General features: G+C 42.0%; 1 protein-coding gene and 1 non-coding gene across 3 annotated transcripts in view; both read right to left on the bottom strand.

Annotated features, from left to right (window-relative positions):
* Mtfr1 (mitochondrial fission regulator 1) overlaps positions 1-13,520 on the bottom strand; it is a 43,463-nt gene extending 29,943 nt beyond the window's left edge. Inside the window, exons 1-2 of one of the 2 annotated variants that reach the window (XM_045144449.1) lie at positions 13,407-13,520; positions 6,522-6,664 (exon numbers count right to left, since the gene is read on the bottom strand). In XM_045144449.1, the coding sequence (XP_045000384.1) occupies positions 6,522-6,587 (66 nt within the window). In that variant the 5' untranslated portion in view covers positions 6,588-6,664; positions 13,407-13,520. Of the gene's footprint in view, positions 1-6,521; positions 6,665-12,871; positions 12,896-13,406 lie in introns of those variants that run through there. The other variant, XM_045144448.1, reaches the window with a different exon arrangement.
* A 1,527-nt stretch (positions 13,521-15,047) lies between these two features.
* LOC123459137 lies at positions 15,048-15,184 on the bottom strand. The gene has a single exon (XR_006636046.1). It is a non-coding gene; the product is annotated as a small nucleolar RNA SNORA2/SNORA34 family (small nucleolar RNA).
* Between the last annotated feature and the right edge of the window lie 9,450 nt (positions 15,185-24,634).

Raw genomic sequence — 24,634 nt, 5'->3', positions numbered from 1 at the left:
AGTCAAAGGACACATGTAAAATGTTAAAACATTACAAATGGTACCTTGAAATTTCTCCCTCGACATAGGGTATTTCCTTAAAATGAAAAACTATCCACCTGTTTTGAGTGCTACATCAGAAAGCCTGAACAGAAAAGATGAAGAAAGTGGTATGCTATTAAAAGCAATTTGAAAAGAATGAGAATAATGTTTATTATACTTAATCAAAATTTCACATCAAATTATATATAAATATCAAAACAAATAGGTATGGACTCTGAAAAATGAATATGGTCCTGATTTTAGGGTCACTCCATGGCTAGTGTATTTAAAAATTTGCATTACCCTAATATATCACCATTATTAATATGAATCATTCTAAGAGAAACAATATGATCAAGTAGTTGGTCCCTGTTTACTGTGATTATAACACAACTCAAATTAGACCTCAATTTTAAAAGCCATGTACAGCAATATAAACTACTTGTAGAAATAACCTGATTTCTTGGGCTGGAGAAATGGCTTAGTGATAAAGCGCTTGCCTGTGAAGCCTAAGGACCCCGGCTTGAGGCTTGGTTCAAGGCCTGATTGCCAGGAGTCACATAAGCCAGATGCACAAGGGAGTGCATGCATCTGCAGTTCATTTGCAGTGGCTGGAGGCCCTGGCATGCCCATTCTCTCTATATATATATCTGCCTCTTTCTGTCTCTCTCTCTCTCTCACTCTCAAATAAATAAAAATTAAAAAAAATATTTAAAAAAATGAATAACCTCATTTCTTAAATTTTAACAACCAAATCCAACTTAGGAATAGTAGTATGAGTAAAAGTGAAGCTTTTGAAGGGATATAAAACCACCACCACCCCCGCAATCATCTGCCTAACTTTCAAAAACTTTTTATTATGTATATTTAAGATTTCAAGTGGGGGGGAATTACCATGGGATTTTTTTTATAATCATGGAAAATGCTAATAAAAATTTTTAAAAAATTAAAAAAAAAGAAAATAAAAATAAATAAATAAATAAATAATGTGGGGGGAAAAAAAAGATTTCACTGGCTTTACCAATGAGCATTCCAGAAAATTGGCCATGGCAGCCAGCAAAACAGAAACTTTTCCTTTAGAAATCTAAGTAAGACAGTACATGCAAGGTCACTGAAAAATCTTGCTAGAGCTAAGCTGAAAACCTCCAGAGTGAACCAGCTGGCAGAAAGCTGGAAAAGGCTACACTGCATGCAGTTCCAAGGGAGAGAGAGAAATCACCAATAGAGATAAACAGCAGTGGACACTGCAAGCCTTAAATTTGGCCAGCAACCAAATGAGCACAACGGATGCAATAGTGGCATGTCTGTTATGGGGGAAACCAACTGCTCTCTAATTGGACTGGAGGCCTGCTCCACAAGAGGGAATACCTGCCTGATACTGAAAACTAGGATGGGAAGTCATGAGCCCTAGGGGTGTAACATCTGCTGGTGTCTGGCTAAATGTACATTTTTAAAAATTTTTTTTTGTCATTTTTTATTTATTTATTTGAGAGCGACAGACACAGAGAGAAAGACAGATCGAGGGAGAGAGAGAATGGGCACGCCAGGGCTTCCAGCCTCTGCAATCGAACTCCAGATGCGTGCGCCCCCTTGTGCATCTGGCTAACGTGGGACCTGGGGAACCGAGCCTTGAACCGGGGTCCTTAGGCTTCACAGGCAAGCGCTTAACCACTAAGCCATCTCTCCAGCCCTAAATGTACATTTTATATATACACATACACACACACACATATATATACACACACACTATATGTATTATACATATGTACACTATATAAATATATAATATGCATTATATATTATGCAACTTATACACACACACACACACACACACACACGCACACACACCAAACTGTCCAGTAAGCACTTCTTTTAATGTTCATACCCATGTATTAATGCTACTCTCACTTTGGTTAGAGAAGCATCTCTTCTCAGACAGCACTGACCCTGGGATGACTCAGAAGGCACAATAGTACTAAGAAGTGGTGACAGAGGAGTGTTCAGCACTGAAACATCTCTATCACACTTTCCAAGGCTCAGGGTCCATTGTGGAAGAGGTCGTGGGAAGAATATAAGAGTCAAAGGAAGGGTAGGACTCCTTACAATGCACTCTTCCAGACATAAAATGGCCTGGATATCCATGACCTCACAGTGCCTGACACTACCTACACAAGACCATCATAATAAGAGGAAAAGATCATGACATCAAAATAAAAGAGAGACTGATTGAGAAGGGAAGAAATATGATGGAGAGCAGAGTTTCAAAAGGGAAAGTGGGGGGGGGTTGGACTCCCAAATTGAGCCAAATTGAGAATGCAGTGGGGAGGGGGAGGGAATTACCATGGTTTATTCTCTATAAATATGGAAGCTGTCAATAACCAGAAAAAAAAAGGGGGGGGCAGCACAGACTAGAAAATTAGTCAGCAAAAAACCAAAACAATTCAGTATTAATACATGAGTGTCAGGCTGGAGAGAAGGCTTAATGCTTAAAGCACCTGCCTGCAAAGCCAAAAGAAACAGGTCCGATTCCCCAGGACTCACATAAGCCAGATGCAAGGTGGCACTGCAAGGTGGCACTGCAAGGTGGCACAGTGTCTGGAGTTCATTTTCAGAGTCTGTACAACCAGGTGCGCCCATTCTCTTTCTCTCTCTCTCTAAAAGTAAACTTAAAAAGCAAACATGAGTGTCACCGTGTTACTCTGAAGCTTAGAGCAAAGTCTCATTTGCACCAAGGATCACACAGAAGAGGATCCCATGACAGCTAGGAATAACACCTGACTAGAGGGAACTGTCACATTCCTACAAGTCCAAAGAAAGGCACAACCTAAGAACATGGGCAAGTAATCCTAAAACAGTATTTTTAAAATATATATATATATTTTTAAGAGAGAATGGACATGCCAGGGCTTCTATCCACTGCAAATGAACTCCTGATGCATGTGCTACCTTGTGCATCAGGCTTTACATGGGTATTGGGGAATTGAACCTGGGTCCTTTGGCTTTGCAAGTCCCTTAACTGCTAAGCCATCCCTCTAGCCCTAAAACAATATTTAAGCAAACCTTTTACCTTATGCATTTTAGCAGATCTTGACTTTTTAAAGTTAAATCCACAGGGCAACAGTAACCACACCATTCAGTCATCTCTCTTTTTGAATCTTTCATTTAGCCACAATCTGAAACTCCTATGATGTAGGAGAAATGGAATGTTACCTGTGCATCACAATGACAACTCCAAAGCCTGAAGTGAATCTCCCTCCTCTCTAGACGAGAGGTGAAAAGGCCAAAATGTTCATAAAGAAAAGCTCAGAAAGGCTCTGCCAAGGTCAGAAGCCACAGCTTTTGCCAACTTTCCTTACCATGCCAGCATTCCTTACTATGCATGCTGCAGGAATATGGGTCAACTATTATCTTCCCATCTGTTTAACATCAGGAGAAAATTATTCCAGGTGCTTTCTCTAATCATTCAGCTTTTAAATCAGGGATAAGCAGACTAAATTATGTCTATATAGTTAAAGAAAGGAGAACAGATTGCTGCATATAATTATTGTTTGAGTGTACACAGTAGACTAACAATTCTTCTGTTCCTTGTGAACTGCAAAAGTTCTTAGCACCAAGAAGTATGAAGCAATGGTCTGTGTACTAACAACTGGAATATTTAGAAAGGAGAGTCACAACTTTCACTGGACGATAGGAAACAGTGAAGGGAAAAGCAGCCATCTTCCAGGAATTCTAAAACTCAGTCCTCGTACTTTTCTTTTTTTTTTTTTTTCACCCTCATGTAGGGAGGAAAACTGTAAATTGTTCTGAAGAAAGAGTGAACAGATGGTGCTGAGAAGTCACCATCTGTGCACTGCAAGGCTGCATGACCCAAGTGCACTTTCTATCCTAACTCACAGCTCAACTGGGCTTTGTCAGTATATTGGTTTGAAGAAGGGTAGGCTCTCTCAAAATAATCTGTAATCAGTATTTCTTAGAAGTAAGTGAAAGCAGGGATAAAACTGTCATTACTAGATAATTTTATCTCATTAAGAAAGGGACAAATCATTTTACTTCATAAATAAGTGGAAAACTGCTTTGCTTTATCAAAAGTGCTTATAAATAATGTAATGAGTCTGTGTGTGCACATCTATGTCTAGTAATGACAGTTTATTACATTTAAGTGTTGAAAGTGATGACAGCAAAGAGGAGGACAACAACAGGAAAGCAGTTTGTTCTTTTTTAACACTGCGAGATGCTACTGTACAAGTGTTGATGTATGAAGCTGAATCCAAAGCTGTCATCTGTCTCATCCATGATAGACTATTCAAGTTTATGTGGATTTCACTTGTTTTAAACTGATCTATACTATTTGAAAGAAAATATTTAGCAAGCAATACTACAAACGTCATTTTAAGTATGTATTTTTTCTTAAGTCAAACTATGTGATATAGTCTGATTCACATCTTTAAAAATGCATGTAAATAAGTGTGAGGGGAGGGAGGGAACTAACATGGGATTTTTTTATAATCATGGAAAATGCTAATAAAAATTTAAAAAAAATAATAAAAAATGCATGTAAATTAATATACATGTGTCACATTTTGGTGGAAGAATGTATATACCACTAATCAAAAATTTTAAGCCAGCCGGGCGTGGTGGCACACACCTTTAATCCCAGCACTCGGGAGGCAGAGGTAGGAGGATCACCATGAGTTCAAGGCCACCCTGAGACTACAGAGTTAATTCCAGGTCAGCCTGGACCACAGTGAGACCCTACCTCGAAAAACCAAAAAGGAAAAGAAAAAAAAAAAAAAAATTTAAGCCAGGCTTGGTGGCACACGCCTGTAATCCCAGCACTTGTGAGGCAGAGGTAGGAAGATCACCATGAGTTCAAAGCCACCCTGAGACTACACAGTGAATTCCACGCTAGCCTGGGCTAGAGTGAGACCCTACCTAGAAAAACAAAAAACAAAACAAAACAAAACAAAACAAAAAACACTTTTAAGGTTAGGCATGGTGGCACATGCCTTTAATCCTAACACTCAAAAGGCAGAGGTAGGAGGGTTGGCATGAGTTCAAGGCCACCCTGAGACTACATAGTGAATTCTAGATCAGCCTGGGTTAGAGTGAGACCCTACCTCACACACACACACAAAAAAGTTAAGGAATCTATAATCCAACAGAATATAAATTCTGAAATCCAAGTGCTGAGGAGATGACTCAGGGGTTAACAATACTTGCTTGCAAAGCCTGTCAGCCTGAGTTCAATTCCCCAGCACCCATGTAAAGCTGGACCCCAAGGGGCACAAGTGTCTAGAGTTCATCTGCAGTAGCAGGAGACCCTGGCCCTTGCTCAAACATACAATAAATAAATATTTTAAAACATAAATAAAATCCTTAAGTGGAATTTTTAATATCTCTCATTCTTTTTCTTACTGTAAATGTCTAGTAACATTCATTCATAACCATTTTCCAAAGCACAAAAGAAATACAAAGGACTAAGTCTTATGTTACTAGATTGATAAAATGTAGTAAGTGATACAAATTAAGATATTTACTGTAACTTCTTTTCCAACATAAAATATTGGGATCAATACCATATTGGAAGCTAGACACGGTGGTATACACTTGTAATCCCAGACCTCTGGAGGCTGAGACAGATTCTCTCTCTCTCTCACACACACACACACACACACACACACACATACATACACACATACCTATACTTAGGGACAAAAATATAACAACAGATTAAGAAAAAAGTTCAGACATTGTGAATACGTGTTTAAGAACAAACAAAAGTCAAAGTAAATGAAGGCAATGAAGTCCATAGCAGCACAAAGGCCTGCCTCTGGAATTGTCTCCATCTCCCCTTCTCCTGGTGGAGAGCTAAGATTACAGACAGCATGGTTCTAGGGATCTGAACTCAGGTACTCGCATGCGCAGCAACTGCTTTACCCACTGAACCACTGTACAAGCCCTGGACTAGCAATTATTCTTATCCCGATTTTGGAAATGATGAGACTATATAGTAGAGACAAACTTCAGATCCATGTATATTTAAATCTGGGACATATGTTCTGCTGCTAATTATACACTTTACTAAAATTATTAAGAAAAAGCATAAAATCTTGTTGTTGTTGTTTTTGAAAGAAACAAGAAGCAAGAAGAAAATAAATTATTTGATTATCAGTACTGAAATGTTAGACTATCCTTCCTAAGTGGTGGTAAATGAGAATGCTGAACTGAGTGAAACTGAAAACATGAAAATCTTTCTTATAAAGATAAAATTGGACTGGAGAGATGGCTCAACAGTGAAGGCGCTTGCCTACAAAGCCTAATGACCTAGGTTTGGTACCCACATAAAGCCAGATGCACAAAGTGGTGCATGTGTCTGTAGTTCCTTTGCAGTGGCTGGAGACCTGGCATGCCCATACTCTCTCTGCCTCTTCCTTTCTCTCAAATAAATAAAAATATTTTTAAAAGAAGAAAAAACTAACTAATTAATGTTGAAGACTCACCGACTGCATGTTTACTCCAACTTGCTGTAAAACCATCCTCATCAGGCGCTTAATCCAGCCAAGCATTTAGATGGCAAAGTCGTTCCAAATTTGCATTTCAAGTACTTCAGGCATACATAGCAGCACATGATCCACAGAGCGCACTGAAAGTTTCAAAGCAAATATTAAGGTGAAACTATTATTTAGAATCTTTACTATTTACAATATGTCTCATGAAGAAAACCTGAAACTTTTAATTTTGTGTGGAAATTAATAGAAAACAAAATTTAGCTGAGTGTGGAGATGCACTTGGGAGGCTATGGTAGGAATAAGCAGTGAGCTTAAGGCCACCCAAACAACATAGTGAATTCAAGGTCAACCTGGGACACAGCAACACCCTACCTCAAGAAACAAAACAAGCTGATATCCAAAAATTTACCATCGCAGCTAAATTTTTAAAAATTATTCAAGGCCTGCAGGGATGACTAAGCAGTTAAGGCACCTGCCTGCGAAGCCAAAGGACCAAGGCTCGTTTCCCTAGGACCCACGTAAGCCAGATGCACAGGGCAGTCCATGTATCTGGAGTTTGTTCGCAGTGGCTGGAGAACCTGATGTGCCCATTCTTTCTTTCATTTTCTCTATCTCCCTACTTCACCCTCTCTCACGCAAATAAATAAAAATATTTTTTCAAAATTATTGAAAAAAAAGTATTCAAAATTATGCTTGGCAGAAGAGATATTTCTTTAAGCCCAGGCTAGAAACAAAGACTAGGGAATACTGGTTTTTTTAATCAAGCCAGGTGTGTTGGCACACATCTTTAGTCCTACCACTATTTTCAATGACTTGTTCTGTCTTACTCTCCCTTCCAAACTTTCTTTATTCTGCTCTACATTACATACAGAATGACTTTTGCATGAATCCAACAGTCCATGTTTTCTACAACTGTTGTACAAAATATACTAAGATTTTCTTTTGAAAAATGTTTTGTACCCTTACCCACTCCTTTATTCTCTAGATCAGCTATTTCACTTTCTCCATACTACCTGATACATCATTTCAATCTGTTCCCCAGTTTTTTCTTTTTCTTTCTTTGTGTTATGTGTCATGTGGCCCAGGGTGGCCTTGAACTAATCCTCCTACCTCTAACTCCAAAGTGCTAGGATGACAGGCATAAACCACCCCAAACTGGGCATAATGGCATGCCTGTAATCCTGTAGCTGAAGAACTGTCTTGAGTTCAAGGCCAGCCAGAGCTACACAGCAATACTTAGCCTCAAACAAAACAAAACTTAAAGCCAGGCATGGTGGAGCACATCTCAACATTCCTTTAAGTGCTAAACCATTTCTCTAGCCCATTTCTGGTTTGTTTATTTGTTTTGGTTTTTCGAAGTAGGGTCTCATACTAGCCCAGGCTGACCTGGATTCACTAGTCTCAGGGTGGGCTCAAACTCATGGCGATTCTCCTACCTCTGCCTCCCAAGTGCTGGGATTAAAGGCATGCACCACCATGTCTGGCATCATTTCTGTTTTTGTTTTGTTTTCTAATGTAGTTGATATCTGATGTAAAGAACAATTAAATCCCTTCTTGTCCTTCTATGTCTGTCCACTTTCCACCAAGGGATGTATGACCTTTCCCAGAGGTACAGTATGGTCTTTCCAAGGATTTTGTTCAGTTTCCAAAACTATCAGCCAAATAATTTAGTTGTTTTATTCAAGATAGGGGCTCACTCTAGCCCAGGGTGTACTTGAACTAGTCTCAAGCTGGCCTTGAAATCACAGCAATCCTCCTACCTAGCAACCCTCCTACCTTAGCCTCCCAAGTGCTGGGGTTAAAGGCACACCAGGCAATTTTTTTTTTCTTTATAACTTACCTAGTCTCAGGTATCGTAATCAGAGCAGAAAATCAATTAAAACATTAAATTTCCTAAATCTATCCTCTACCTCTTCCATCACTTGTGAGCACATTATCAACTTGACATAAGAGAAATCATCTGAGGAAAAATCCCTTAGTGTCCTGCCACTCCACGGGTCACAAATTGGTGGGCATCTATGCCTTTCCTGTTCCCTCAGTCTGTTGTCCTTCCTTCAACAAAAGTGCTCAGAATTCCACCCCACTTCATAGGTCTCACATCAGAAATATCTGGAGTTCCTGAAGTGTGCTGTGTGGTTTTTGACTTTTGGCTTGTACTTCCCTCTCCCTCTCTGCTTGGACCTGTGAAGGCAGGCCAGCTTCTTCTAATGGTATGGAACTTCCCCAGGATCTGTAAGCTTCAATAAATATCCTTTCCTCCATTAAAAAAAAAAAAAAAAAAAAAAAAGTCCACCTGGAATGGAGAGATGACGGCTCAGCAGTGAAGACACTTGCTGGGAAACCCTAATGACCTGAGTTTTTCCCCAGTATGCACATAAAGCCATGTGGAGTTACTTTGCAGTGGCCAGAGGCTCTGGCCCACCCATTCATATTCTCTCTCTCTCTCATCTGTCTGCAAATAAAATGAAAAAAAAAAGTTTTAAAAGTAAACCTGCATAACTTTCTCATCTCCCTCATTAACTTCAACCACTTCCCATCTCAAAGTTTCTTTCATTTACTAAACTCCACTTTCCTTCCAAATCTGTGGTTCATGTGCTCTCTGCTGAAGAAAAGTGCAACCATAGTGCCAGTTACTCCTCTCTTATGTCCTCGAAACTCCACCCATGGGCCATTACACACAAGTACACAAGCCCACATTCACCAAATAAATGAAAAAACATTTTTAACTTTTATTACTTATTTGAGAAAGAGGCAGAGAATGAATGGGTGTGCCAGGGTCTTTAGCCACTGCAAACAAACTCTAGAGGCATGGACTACCTTGTGCATCTGGCTGGCTTTATGTAGACACTGGAGAATCGAATCTGGGTCTTTTGGCTTTGCAGGCTAGTGCCTACACCACTAAGCTATCTCTCTAGCCCAAAAGAAAATATTTTTTTTCCCAAAAACTATCAGAGATCTGACAACTATAACTACATTAAGAGTTGGTTCTTGGAGGACATGGTGGTACACACCTCTAAACCCAGCACTCAGGAAGCAGAGGTAGGAGGAATATGGGTTTGAGGTCAGCCTGAGAGTACATCCAGGTCAGCCTGAGCTAAAGTGAGGCCCTACCTTTAAAAAAAAAGAAGAAGAAGAAGAAGAAGAAGAAAGAGGTCATGGGTAGTGGCACACACCTTTAATCCCAGCACTTGGGAGGCAGAGATAGAAGGATCACCATGAATTTGAGGCTACTGTGAAACCACATAGTAAATTCCAGGTCAGCCTGAGCTAGAGGGAGACCCTACCTTAAAAAAAAGTTAGTTCTTTGGCCAAGCATGGTGTTACATATCTTTAATTTGTAATCTAGGGAGGTAGAGACAGAGGTTTATAAATTAAGGCCAGTTAAACTACACAGTAAGACCCTGTCTCAAACAAACAGGTTCTTTGAAATGACCAAAGAACATACAGTTTAGAACTCTAATGATATTTATCAAAAAGAAGATAATGAGGGCTGGAGAGATGGCTCAGTGGTTAAATGTTTGCCTGTGAAGCCTAAGGACCCTGGTTTGAGGCTCAATTCCCCAGGACCCACATAAGCCAGATGCACAAGGAGGCATTCTGCCTCTTCTTTCTGTCTGTCGCTCTCAAATAAACAAACAGAATGCCCTTTTAAAAATATTTTAAAAGGGAAGAGAAAGGAAGGGAGGAGGGTACTTAATAGGTTGGTATTGTATATATGTAAGTACAATGATTGAGATGGGGAGGTAAAATGATGGAGAATGGAATTTCAAAGGGGAAAGTGCAGGGGGGGAAGGAAGGGCATTACTATGGGATATTTTTTATAATTATGGAAAATGTTAATAAAAATTGTGAAAATAAAAAATAAAAAACTTTAAGCCGGGCGTGGTGGCGCACGCCTTTAATCCCAGCACTCGGGAGGCAGAGGTAGGAGAATCGCTATGAGTTCGAGGCCACCCTGAGACTCCATCGTGAATTCCAGGTCAGCCTGGACCAGAGTGAGACCCTACCTCGATAAACCATAAAAAAAAAAAAAAACTTTAAAAAATTGTGAAAAGAAAAAATTTAAAAAAGAAAAATAAAAAAAATGAAAATTGTAAGAAACAAAACTACCATAAGAAACTAATGGGGGTACCCTTTGGACAGGGTAGGTAAGAGTTGGAAGATCATCAAGGCATTTTCTCAAGTACAGACAAGCTTTCTTTCTAATCTTAAACTGGGTGGCTTTTTCTTGGCTATATGCTTTGTGGTAAATCACTGATTTATACATTCATGTTTACATTTTTCTGTTGTACTTCATGTCATGATTAATTTTTCATTGTTAACATGACTAAAAAAAAATGCCTAGCGTATTGGTGAGACACATCTTTGGGTGTGTCTTTGAAGAGTATTTCCAGAGGATTAACTGAGGAAATAAGATCTGTCCTGAAAGTGAGTGGCACCACCCTACGGGCGGGGGTCTTGGGACTCAATAAGGAGAGGAGAAAGCCACCTGAGGACCAGCATTCCCCTTTCTGTTTCCTGTCTGCTGAGACTGACTAAGCAGCTGCTGAAAGCTCCACCAGCACAGCTTCAGGGGTCCTGCAACTATGCCTTCCCATTATTATGGACTGCTCCTTCAAACCATGAGCCAAAATAAATTCTTCCCATTGAGCATGGTGGCACACACCTTTAAACCCAGCACTCGGAAGGCAAAGGTAGGAGGATTACTGTGAGTTCAAGGCCAGCCTGGAACTACAGTGTGAGTACTAGGTCAGCCTTGGCTACAGTGAGACCCTACCTCAAAAATACCAATAAATAAGTAAATAAATTCTTCCCTTAAGTTGCTTCTTGTCAGGTATTTGGTCACAGTGAATTCAAGTTCAGCCTTGGCTAAAGTGAGACCCTACCTTGTAAAAATCAAAACAAACAAAAAGTAGCTAATATACCTTATAATTAAAAAAAAAATCTTTTAAGCAAAAATCCAAATTTTGCCACGTATGGTGGTGCAAACCTTTAATCCCACCCAACAATGGAAAGGCAGACAGAAGGATTGCTGAGTTTGAGGTCAGCCTGGGACTACAAAGTGAGTTCCAGGTCAACCTCAAACACACACACACACACACACACAAACACACACACACAAAAAAAAAAAAAATCCTAGTTTGAAACATTTAAAAATCTATGTAATAAACTGGATGTGGTGATGCATACCTTTAATCTCAGCAGTTGGGAGACTATATATATATATATATATATATAATTTTTTCCCATGGATACTAAAAATTGAACTTCATATTCTGTGTCATGAAATAGTCTTTAAACCCCATCCCCAATGTACGTGGTGGTATATGCCTGTATCCCAGAACCTGAAAGGTGGAAGAGATCAGGAGTTTAAGGCCAGCTTCAGCTACATGAGATCGGCTCAAATAAAACCAGTCATCACTGGAAGGTACGATGGTGACCCTACCTTGGGGAGGGGAGGAATTAAAAGCATAAGCCACCACACCAAGGCCTTTCTTTTTTTTTTTAATAGACAAGATTTCACATAGCAGCCTAGGCTAGGTTTAAATGAAGGATCCTCCTGGTTAGGCTATTTTCTTTCTCTATTCCTTCCCTTAAATCCACCAGCCACCCACATCAATATTCTTTCAGCAATGTAACTACTCTAAACAATTGCACAACCTCTATAAATTCCCTTCTCCCTCAGCTGTGAGATGGAGATCACTCTCACTTCACAAGCTGTAAAAATTACATTAACAAGTGAAGACGTTTCACTGCTTCATACAAAGAACTCAAGAAATAGAAGTTATCAGTATATTACAAGCTTAAAAGCATTAAAACCAAAAACCTGGATTATTTGGTACCTTGGCTTTCAGCTTTACTTGAGCACAAGGTAGTAAAATGTGTAATATACTCTTGTAGCACAAACTAAATAGGTGAAGTCTACAGCTAATATGTCTTATTTCTCACTCAACTGTTCTAAAAAGCAAAAATGATTAGGAAGAGTGGTGGCCTAAACCTGTAAGCCCAAGCACGCCTTTAAGCCCAGCACTCTGGAGGTAGGAGGATCGCTATGAGTTCAAGGCCACCCTGAGACTAGTGAATTCCAGGTCAGCATGGGCTAGAGCGAGACCGTACCTCGAAAAACCAAACAAAATAAAAAATTTAAAAAGGTTAACTAGTTAGGATCAGGAATTCAAGGTCATGGTTGTATAGTGAGTTCGAGACCACCTGGTCTCCAAAAAAAAGAGAGAGAGAGAGAGAGAGAGAGAGAGAGAAAATTAAAAAGGGGAAAAAAGAGAAAGTTTCCTCATACTAAATATACATTAATAAAAGACATAAATAACAAGCATAGCCAAGACCTGGGTGGTTCTTTATACTTCCTGCTCAATTTTTCCGTAGTCTGGCGACATGCAAACTCTGGGCATGGCCAGGAAGATCACTGGAACGTTCGGGGCGGCGGACAGTGACAGCGCACGCCAGGCCAGGTGAGGAGGGCTGAGCTGAGCGTCCGCGGCGCCCCGCCCCCTGGGAGCCCCGACACCGCCCAGGGAGGTGCCGGGCCGGCCGGCCCCGCTGCCCGCGGCAGGGAGGAGGACGCGGCGCGGAGGACGCCGCCTCGCGGTCGGCGCGGAGAGCGAGGGAGCGCCGGGCCGCGGTGGGCGAGCGGGCCCCAGGCTGCAGGCCGGGCGGCCAAAGGTGCGAGGCCCTCCGGCAGCCGAGAACGCCCGCACACACCAACCAGCCGGCCCACGGAGCCCGCCGCATCCCCGAACCGGCTTTCCGGTGCCTCCGTCCTGCCTAGCACCGCGGCCTCCCACCGCCTCCGTCACGCTCCGCGTAGCCGCCATCCCCATCCCCTGGCCAACCGCTTTTCCGCGCTCCAGCCTCACTCACCTCAAGCCGCGCGGCAGCAAGTACCTTCTCCAACCACCCAGCCTGGCAGTCCCGGGAACTTATGCCAATCAGCCCGAACCTGGCCCAGGCTGACCAATTAGCTGTCGGCTCCGGCGTGGAGGCGGGCTTAGAGGGCCGCGGGGCGGAAGGCGGGGCGCTCGCGCCCGGAGGCGTAGCCGCCTTTCGCCGTCGCTATGCGCGTGCGCGGGCCGCGCGAGGGGGGGCGTGTCTTCGCGTGGACCCGGCTTTGTCTTTTAGTACGCGCTTCTGGGAAATGCTTTTCTTTGTAAAACTTACTGTCTTAGGCGTGTAGGCAGACCCAAGCTGCAAGTTAAGCTGCAAGTGTGTATTACCTCGATAGCTGCTGAGGGTCTTAAGCCTGAATCTACACTTGACCCCCTTTTCATCCCACTCCTTGGGCGCTGGTGTTCATCCGGCACATCTTCCCTGTCGGGCCTCACATCCGGGGTGTGTTTCTGTTCAGGAGGCGTAGGAGTGTGTGGGGTTGCACAAAGGGGGTAAAGTTTTCTACTCTTCAATTCCAGCTTCTGAACGTTCTTGGGGAGCACATGCCTTTTAAAACACTTGACTACTGTAGACTTCAAATAATCTTATCCTGAAAATATGGTAGTAGGTATCTGTTTAGCAGTGGGCCGCGTATAATGTGTTTAGACGCGATAAAAACATAAATATGTTGAGGGAGCCTTTCAAGACGCTGTGGCTGATCTCTCTTACCCTCCCATCGTAGTTGATTCCCCAAGGAGGCGGGCTCCGGAGCATGGATGTCCTAGCTCTGGGTGGTCCAACTCTCCGCCTGCCTGGGACTTCCCTCTTACTGCAAGTGCTTAAATCCAGTTACCCAACAAGGACTTGTTAGGGGCCCACTATGACAGGAACAAAATTGTTTGACGTTTTATTTTTCAAGCCTTGTACCACACCCTGCGTGAACCTACAGGATAACCAGATAATTTTTTTAAAAAAAGTTAAAAAAGTTAATGTGTAAGATCAGAGTGGAAGTGCAAAATGGCCTGGGAGATATGACCAATCCTGCTCTCCAGAGCTCAGGGAACGCTTCAGGAAGGAATGAATGCTTAGTCTGAGGCTTGATGAAAAGTGAAGAATTTGGCTGGAGGGATGGCTTAGCAGTTAAGGCGTTTGCCTGCAAAGCCAAAGAACCATGGGTTTGATTCTCCAGAACCCACGTTAGCCAGTTGCACAAGGGGGCACATGCATCTGGAGATCGTTTGCAGTGGCTGGAAACTCTGGCGAGCTCATTCTTTTTCTCTTTCTCTCTCTCCCTCCTTCTCTGTCAAATAAATAAATAAAAATAAAATACATTTTTTTAATTTTTTTTGGAGCATGCATTCAAGTTTATTTGCAGCAGCTAGCAGCCCTAGCATGCCTTCCTTTCTTTTCTCTCTCCCTCCCCCCCCTCCCTCTCACTTCTATCTCTCTCTGCTTGCAAATAAATAAAATTAAAGTTTAATTTATTGACCCACACTTATCACCCACAACTCAGCTGTCTCTTCGGCTATTTTTCTGAGACAGGATCTCAGTATATAGCCCAGACTATCCTCAAACTCTCAATCCCTGCCTCAGCCTTACAAGTGCTGGATCAGAGATGGGTGACCACACCCAGCCAGATGTTTCTTTCTAATGAATTGACCATTGCATTTCCAAATTTCTGAAATGGCCAACAGACCATAGGAAGACATTTCTTTAGGCTCCTGCTTGAAACCAACAGCTTCAGCCAACTGCTGGCCTTGATTCAGGGCCAAAAAAATACATATTTTTAAAGTGAAGAGTTATATAGGGCATAGTGGTACATGCTTTTAATCCCAGTACCCGGGAGACAGAAGTAGGAGGATCACTGTGAGTTCGAGGCCACCCTGAGACTAAATAGTGAATTCCAGGTTAGCCTGGGCCAGAGTGAGATCCTACAGTGGAAAAAATAGAATAAAATAAAAAACAAGAAAAGAAAAATGAAAAGCTAGCAGGGCGGGGTGGTACATGACTTTATTCCCAACACTCCCAACGCTGAAGTAGGAGGATTGCTCTGAGTTCAAGGCCAGCCTGAAGACTACCTAGGGAATTCCAGGTCAGCCTGGGTTAGTGGGTGACCTACCTTGAAAAATAAAAAGATAAGGAGAGGAGAAGAGAGGAAAGGAAAGAGAATAGGGGACAGTTTATTCTGGAGCCAAATATGAGTGACCATGGCCTTAGTATTGGAGATTAGTTTATCCCAGATTCCATGTTACAGCATGGTAACAGTTTTATGAAATTTTGTTGGTTTGTTTTTGAGGTACGGTCTCACTCTAACTTGGGCTGATAGGCTGGTATTGAAGGTGCGCACCATGACACCAGCTTTCTATGAAGTTTTTATAGTAACAGAACAAAAAGTCATAAATCAAGACGCTTTACAAATATGTTGGTGAAAACATTAGGTAGGCCAGTAACAGCAAAGCAGGAAATCTATAATGTCCTTAGATGTTGGTGGAAGCCACTGTTTTGTTGTTGTTTGTTTTGTTTTTTGTTTTTTCAAGGTAGGGTCTTGCTCTAGCCCTGATGTGGAATTCACTGCATAGTCTCAGAGTGGCCTCAAACTCACACTGAACCTCCTACCTCTGCCTCCCAAGTGCTGGGATTAAAGGCATGTGCTACCACGACCAGCTGGTCTATTATATTATAAAAAGTTTAGGGGCAGGGGATATGATGGGGAGTGCAGTTATGAAGAGGAAAGTAAAGAGGAAGGGAATTATCATGGTTTATTGTCTATAATTATGGAAGTGTCGATAATAAAAGATTTAAAAATATAAAAAATATTTTTAAAGTTTTACCTGATAGTCACAGGGATGTTAAGTCACCAAACTATAACAACAAAAAAAGTAGCTGGGTGTGGTGGCACACGCCTTTTATCCCAGCACTTGGAAGGCAGAGGTAGGCAGATCTCTGTGAGTCTGAGGCCACCCTGATAAAACATAGTGTTTTCCAAGTTAGCCTGAGCTAGAGTGAGACCCTGCCTCAAAAAAAAAAAAAAAAAAAAAAGCAAAAGAAGAAAAGAAAAAGCTATCATACTAAAGATAGCCTAAGAGAATTTAGCTCTGACCCTGTAACATGCCATCTCTGCACGTTCAGTTAATCAGCTGTGTTTGAAGTAGATGCAGCTGCTAGGAACTTTCATTCACACCCAGGTGTGCCCCTGGACATTTTGGGAACATGGGTGTGGTGGTTTGAATAGATGGCCCCCAATATATTCAGTTTTTTATTTGTTTGTAGTTTGCAGCTGCAGCCACCTGGCTTGAGGCAGTGTCACTGGGTGGATCTTAAGGTGTGGTGGTGGGTTTCAGACTTCAATCTAAAGATATGCAAAGTGTGCCTAGCTGGAGTTCCTAAAGTGTGCTATGTGGCTTTTGGCTTTTTGGCTTGTGCTTCTCTCTCTCTGCTTTGTCCTGTGAAGGCAGGCCAGTTTCCTCTGCCCTTATGGAACTTCCCCTGGATCTGTAAGCTTCAATAAATATCCCGTCCTCTGTAACTGTGTCTGTCTCAGTGAACCTGAAGCTGTTACTCTGGGTAAGGAAGAATTGAATCAAACATGATCATGAACTATTACTGGATCTCCCAATGGTGAAATGGCTTGCCAGAACTCTCTTAACCAAGCTGTGTCCCATTTCACTCTACGATCTGACACAAATAGCCTGGAAACATTACTCCACACCTGGAGCCAAGACTGCGTGGTTGGTGAAGAAGAAAGAGGATTGGAAATGTGTCAAGCCAGCAGCAAATATAAGGGGAAGTCCTCCAGTTGTGACACTTTTAAAGTTGTAAGCAGGATACTTTACTTTTTTATTTATTTTATTTTACTTTTTGGATACTTTACTTTTTTAAAAATAAATCCATTTTAGAATACTTTTTTTTTGGTTCATTTTTTATTTATTTATTTGAGAGCGACAGACATAGAGAGAAAGACACATAGAGGGAAAGAGAGAGAATGGGCGCGCCAGGGCTTCCAGCCACTGCAAACGAACTCCAGACGCGTGCGCCCCCTTGTGCATCCGGCTAAAGTGGGACCTGGAGAACCGAGCCTCGAACCAGGTCCTTAGGCTTCACAGGCAAGCACTTAACCGCTAAGCCATCTCTCCAGCCCTAGAATACTTTTATATGCTTGGACAGGACCATTACATTTTGGAGCATCTGGTCAGGTATTTTGTGAAACGTTCCTTGATTTGAATTTGTTATATTAGATATGTAAGTACTGGGAAATTGAATCCCAGCCATCAGGCTTTGTAAGCAGTTGTCTTTAACCACTGAGCCATTTGTTTGACTCAAACAAAATATATTCTTTTTGCCTGGCATGGCGGCACACACCTTTAATCCCAGCATTTGGGTAGTGTCTCACTCTAGCCTAGGCTGACCTGGAATTCATTGTGTAGTCTTAGGGTGGCCTCCAACTCATGGCAATCCTTCTACCTCTGCCCCCCAAGTGCAGTTAATGATATTAGAAAATGATCTTCTTGGGGCTGGAGAGATGGCTTAGCGGTTAAGGCATTTGCCTGCAAAGCCAAAAGATCCTGGTTTGATTCTCCAGGACCCATGTAAGCCAGATGCACAAGGGGACACATGCATCTGGAGTTCATTTGCAATGGCTGGAGGCCCTGGCATGTCCATTCTCTCTCTCTTTCTCAAATAAATAAATAAAATATATTTTAAAAAAAGAAAGAAAGAAAATGGTCTTCTTTGTCTTTGGTATTTGGTATATTTGATCTTGGAGCTTTTTATTGGGTGGGAGGTTCGAGGTAGGGTTTCACTCTATCTCAGGCTGACCTGGAATTCACTATGTAATCTCAGGGTGGCCTTAAACTCACGGAGATCCCCCTACCTCTGTCTCTCCTTTAATCACCTGGGATTAAAGGCATGTGCCACCACACCCAGTGATCTTGGTGCTTTGAATCAAATTTATGGCTTAGCTTTCCTGGCAGAATCCAAAATAATTGAAACTTCATCTGCTATTTGGAGTGTTTATTGTGTTATGGGAAACTGAGGCTCACAGAACCAGCACCAGAGATAAAGTGGAGAATCGGGATGAAAGTTTATTTTCATGCCAGTGAGGGCCCAGAGATCTCTTCCAAAGCCTGGACTCTGATTCTTGGTGGTTCAGAGCTTATATACCTTATCTTGGACTACTCTCATTATTGTTAAGTTCAGAGCCCAGCACCCCAGCCTAGTGCCAGAGACCTTGGTTGTGAGATAGGCAAGTTTTACAGAAACATAAAAATGGTCAGTTAGGGCTCTGAGATGGATCAGCAGTTAAGGCACTTGTTTGTAAACCCTAATGACCTAAGTTTGATTCCCCAATACCTACATAAAGCCAGTGGCTGGAGGCCCTGGCATGTCTATTCTCTCTGTCTCTCTTCTATCTCTCTCTGATTGCAAATACATTTTAAAAAAGTTAAGATGGTCATGGGCTGGAGAGATGGCTTAGCATTTAAGGCACTTGCTGACAAAGCCAAAGAACCAGGTTTAATTCCCCAGGACCCACATAAGCCAGATGCACAAGGTGGCACATGCATTTGCAGTTTGTTTGCAGCAGCAAGAGGCCCTAGTGCACCCATTCTCTCCCTCTCTCTCTTAAATAAATAAAATAAAATTTTAAAATGGTCAGGTAAGCCAAGCATAATGGTGCACACCTTTGATCCCAGCACTCAAGAGACAGAGGTAGGACAATTGCTGTGAGTTCAAGGCCACCCTGAGACTATACAGTGAATCCCAGGCTAGGTCAGCCTGAGCTAGAGTGAGACCTTACCTGGAAAAAAACAAAAAACAAACAAAAAAATATATAGAGAGAGAGAGAGATAAAAAGGGAATATGGGATGATTTACAGTACAGAATAGGAGCTCCAATACAGATAATGGCCTTAAAACAAACAGCAACAAAAAAGCTACAGTGTTGGACATAACCAGCATAAAAGACTATACAATGGAGGACATAACTAAGACAAAAGTCTGTACAGAGCTGGGTATGGTGGCGCATGCCTTCAATCTCAGCACTCAGGGAGGCAGAGGTAGGAGGTTCACAATGAATTTGAGGCCACCTTGAGACTACATATTGAATTCCAGGTCATCCTGGGCTACAGCAAGACCCAACCTTAAAAATAAAAGTGTCTATTCTGTAAAAGACATAACTTTGGGGCAGGGGCTTCTAAATCTCCTTATCCCAATTCCCATCTCAATTAGAGGAAAAATAAATCAGAATGTTTTTACTTTTATAAAATTTTTAGCTGGGTGTGGTGGTACATGCCTTTAATCCCAGCAGTCGGGAGGCAGAGGTAGGATTGCTGTGAGTTCAAGTTCACCCTGAGACTCCATAGTGAATTCCAGGTCAGCCTGGGCTAGAGTGAGACCCTATCTTGAAAAACCTCCAAAACAATTATTATTTATTAGAGACAGGGGAGGGGAGAGAGAAAGAGTATAGGTACACTAGGACTTCTACCCACTGTAGACAAACTCCAGATGCATGCACCACCTTGTGCATCTGGCTTACATAGGACCTGGAGTCTCAAACCTGGGTCCTTAGGCTTCACAAGCAAGCGCCTTAACCTTTAAGCCATCTCTCCAGCCCAGAATGTTTTTACTTTCTCCATGCCCTTATAAGATTCCTTTGACTTCAGTGTGCCTCCAATCCCAACAGGAAATTGAAGGATCACAATACCTTTATTTAGGTAGAAATTTAGACAATATTAGCAGCAGAATGAAACCTGGGTTGTAAGTTGCCTTCCTTTTGGAGATTTAACAAATGATTGGTTTCTCACTAGTTCTTTAAAAAAAAAATTATTTATTTGCAAGCACAGAGAGATCGAAGAGAGGTAGAGTTAGTGGTTGTGCCAAGGCCTCTAGCCACTGCAAACTAACTTCAGACTCATGAGCCACTTTGTGCATCTGGCTCTATGTGGGTACTGGAGAATTGAACTCAGGTCCTTAGCTTTGCAGGCAAGTACCTTAACCACTGAGCAATCTCCCCAGTCCCTCATTTATTCTTTAAAAATTTTTAAAAATTTATTTATGAGAGAGAGAGAGAGAGAACGAGCCCACTAGGGCCTCTAGCCACTGCAAACAAACTACAGATGCACATGCCACCTTGTGCATCTGTCTTATGTGGGTTCTCAGGCATTGAACCTGGGACCTTAGGTTTCACAGGCAAGCACCTTAACTGCTAAGCCATCTCTCCAGATCTCACTAATTCTTATTGGTGAACAGTATGGCTATATTCTGTTTCAGAAGGAATGTAGACTGTGGGGAGCTGGGAACAGTGACACACACCTCTAATCCTAGCACTTGGGAGATGGAGGCAGGTGAATCAGAAGTTCAAGAGCATCCATTGCTACACAGGGAATTTGAGGCCAGCCTAGGGTACATGAGGGGGAAAAGGTGAAAGACTTTGGAGTTAGACAGGTTCATATTCAAACTATGCCTTACCCATTGGCTCATTTTCCTGACCTGACTATGCAGCAGAAAAAGTGGTCACCTCAGAGAATCCTTGAAGGTGGATTATGTAACAGTTGTCAAATGTCAAGGAAAATTCAGTTTTATCACAAAGCCAAATGGTCACTGTGAAGGACAGTAACTTGTGTGCTTGTGATCTAGTGCTTAGTAAAATAGTGTTGGAACAGACGAATGTCCACACTGCCCTGTTTCTTTTAGGTTTCATGACAGCCTTATTTGATGATACAGATTAAATTATCTGCAAGTTGTATCTTTCTAAAAACCAACATCTCTTTCCCTTGTTCTGCATTATTGCCTCCCCCAGCTCTGATTGAGTGTTTGTAGAAAAATGTGGCACACTAAAATGGGTCTCAAGAGGTTCTGAATTAGAATTCAGGAAAAGTTTCTGGATAATAAAGCAAACAAAAAAGCTATGGTTGAACCAGAGTGAGTTCAGTTCCCCAGCACCCACAGGACCCAGATTTGATTCCCCAGAACCCACATAAACCAGATTAACCAGAACATTCTGAACTGCAGATGTTTCATGAAACTAAAACATCTGCAGTTCAGAATGTTCTGGGTAACCCATCATTAATTAGGTCCAAAAACATTCTTATTGCTACTTAACATGGTATTACAAAATACTGGCAATGAACTACCAGAGGCATTGAAAGGAAAACATGATGATGGTGAAGAGGGTGACTATGATAATTTATAATTAGTTGTAATGCATGTGATGTATATAGTTGTTCTTGAATCTTTTGTACTAAAAAAAGCATGCCAAATGTTTTCAAGTTTTTTTTTTTTCTTTTTTGAGGTAGGGTCTCACTCTGGCCCAGGCTGACCTGTAATTCACTATGGAGTGTCAGGGTGGCCTCGAACTCATGGTGATCCTACCTCTGCCTCCCAAGTGCTTGGATTAAAGGTGTGTGCCACCACTCCCGGCCCTCAAGTTGTATTTTTTATTTTTTTAAAAATATATATTTTTTAATTATTTATTTATTTATTTGAGAGTGACAGACACAGTGAAAGACAGATAGAGGGAGAGAGAGAATGGGCACGCCAGGGCTTCCAGCCTCTGCAAACGAACTCCAGACGCGTGCGCCCCCATGTGCATCTGGCTAACGTGGGACCTGGGGAACCGAGCCTCGAACCGGGGTCCTTAGGCTTCACAGGCAAGCGCTTAACATATAAGCCATCTCTCCAGCCCTATTTTTTTTTTAATCAAACCCTCCAGACTGCCTTAAAAAAAAACTTTCTCCTTTTTATATATTACTTTATTTATGACACAGAGAGAGAAAGAGGCAGAGAGAGAGACAGAGAGAGAGCACCAGGGCCTCTAGCCATTGCATACAAACTCCAGATGCATGCCTCACCTTGTGCATCTGGCTTATGTGGGTTCTGGGGAATCAAACCTGGGTCCTTAGACTTTGCAGGCAAGTGCCTTAACTGCTAAGCCATCACTCCAGCCCATGCCTTCTTTAATACGAGAGTGAGAGGGTATTGGTGCAGGGCCTCCAGACACTGTAATCAAACTCCAGATATGTGTGCATGTGCAACCTTGTGCGTTTTTGTGTCTAGCTTATGTGGGACCTGGAGAGTCGAACATGAGTCCTTCAGCCTCACTGGCAAATGTCTTAACTGGTAAGGTATTTCTCCAGCCCTCAAGTTGTATTTTAGAAAACAGTACTTAGTAAATCTAGTCACTATGCTTTTTTCAATGAAAAGGTTAGATTTTCTTTAATACAACGCAATGGGGTTTTTATGCCCTTATGCATAAAAAATAAAGTTGGCTTTATCAACTTGAATAAAACAAACCAACAGGGCTGGAGAGATGGCTCAGCAGTTAAAAGTGCTTGCTTGCAAGGTCCGACGCCCTGGGCTCAATTACTCATTACCAAAGTAAAGCCAGATGCACAGGGTAGCACATGCATCTGGAGTTCATTTGCAGTGGCAGGAGGCCTTGACATGCCCATACTCACCCTCTCTCTTTGTCTTCCTCACTTTCAAATGAAAAAATAAAAATATTTTAAAATTGAAAGAAAAAAGCCAGTCATAGTGGTATGTGCCTTTAATCCCAGCACTCAGGAGGCAGAGGTAGGGAGGATTGCTGTGAGTTCGAGGCTAGCCTGAGACTACGCAGTGAATTCCAGGTCAGCCTGGGCAAGAGAGAAACCCTACCTCCAAAAACAAACAAAAAGAAAAAAAAACATACACATGGGGCTGAGGATATGGCTCAGCTGTTAAAGGTACTTGCTAGCAAAGTCTGTTGGCCTGCTTTTGATTCTACAGTACCATGTAAAGCTGGTTGCGCAAAGTAGAGCATGTGTTTGGAGTTTGCAGTGGCAAGAGGCCCTGGCCTGCCCCTACTGTCTATCTTCTCACAAATAAATAATATTTTTAAAAATACACACAAGTTGCTGGGTGTGGTGGAACATACCTTTAATCCCAGCACTCAGGAGGCAGAGGTAGGAGGATCACTGTGAGTTCAAAGCCACCCTAAGACTACATAGTTAATTCTAGGTCAGCATAGACTACAGAGAGACTCTACCTCAAAAAGCCTATAAATAAATAAATATATACATATGTCAAAGCTGTGTGCTCAAAAACATTTTATGGGTTATGTAGCCCAGGCTGGTCTGGAGTTCTTTATGTAGCTAAGGACGGTTTTGAACTCCTGATCCTTCTGCCCCAGTTTTTTGAATGCTTGAAACTAAAAGGGGGGTTGGGGGATCTGGGGAGATACCTCAGTGAAGTGCTTTCAAAGCATGTTCAACCCTGGGTAGGGTGAGTAGGGGTGAGCAGAATTCAGGAAATAAGCAACTAATTCAAATGAGAGAAGCAAGTGAAGGCTGGGGGGATAGCTCAGCAATTAAAGGCACTTGCTTTCAAAGCCTATGGGTCCAGGTTCAATTTTCCAGTACCCATGTAAAGCCAGATGCATCTGGAGTTCGTTTTCAGTGGCAAGAGGCCCTGGTGTGCCCAATTCCCATTTTCTCTCTCTGCTTGCAATATAAATAAATAAATACATAAATAAATAAAGCAACTAAGCCATTGTGGCAGTCCACATCTCTAATCCCAGCACTTTAGAGGCTGAGGTAGAAGCATGTTCTTGACTTTAAGGCTGGCTTGGGACTACAGAATGAGTTCCAGGTCAGCCTGGGCTAGAGTGAGACTGCCTCAAAAGAAAAGAAAAAAAAGAGCAAACTAATAAAATTTGAACAAAAAAGGATGGTTGATTACAGAATTCCAGGAACTCTCTGAGGTGAGGGGATTGTTTTTCCTTTTTTTTTTTTTTTTGTCTTTGGAGGTAGGGTCTCACTCTAGCCCAGGCTGACCTGGAATTCACTATGTAGTCTCAGGCTGGCCTTGAACTCACAGTGATCCTCATGCTTTGGCCTCTTGAGTCGTAGGATTAAGGGCATGCACACCCATGCTCAGTCCTGTTTTTCCTTATTTGAATCCATGGTTCAACATGCTATTCAAAAGATGATTTTTGTCAGGCATGGTGGCACTTGTCTTTAATCCCAGGAGGCAGAGGTAGGAGGATCACCATGAGTTTGAGGCCAGCCTAGGATTACACAGTGAGTTCCAGGTCACCCTGGGCTAGAATGAGATTCTGGGAGAACAAACAAAAAAGATGACTGTTAAGTAGTTGCATGAATGAAGCTGCCAATATCTGAATCATGTGTCTTAAGCAACATAGCTATTGAGACACTTTACATTCCAATGTGTCCTATGACAAGATACGCA

Source organism: Jaculus jaculus, chromosome 2, assembly GCF_020740685.1.
Source record: "Jaculus jaculus isolate mJacJac1 chromosome 2, mJacJac1.mat.Y.cur, whole genome shotgun sequence".
NCBI lineage: Eukaryota > Metazoa > Chordata > Mammalia > Rodentia > Dipodidae > Jaculus > Jaculus jaculus.
Note: the sequence above shows the minus strand (reverse complement) of the source record. Positions and strands in the feature narration are given on the sequence as shown.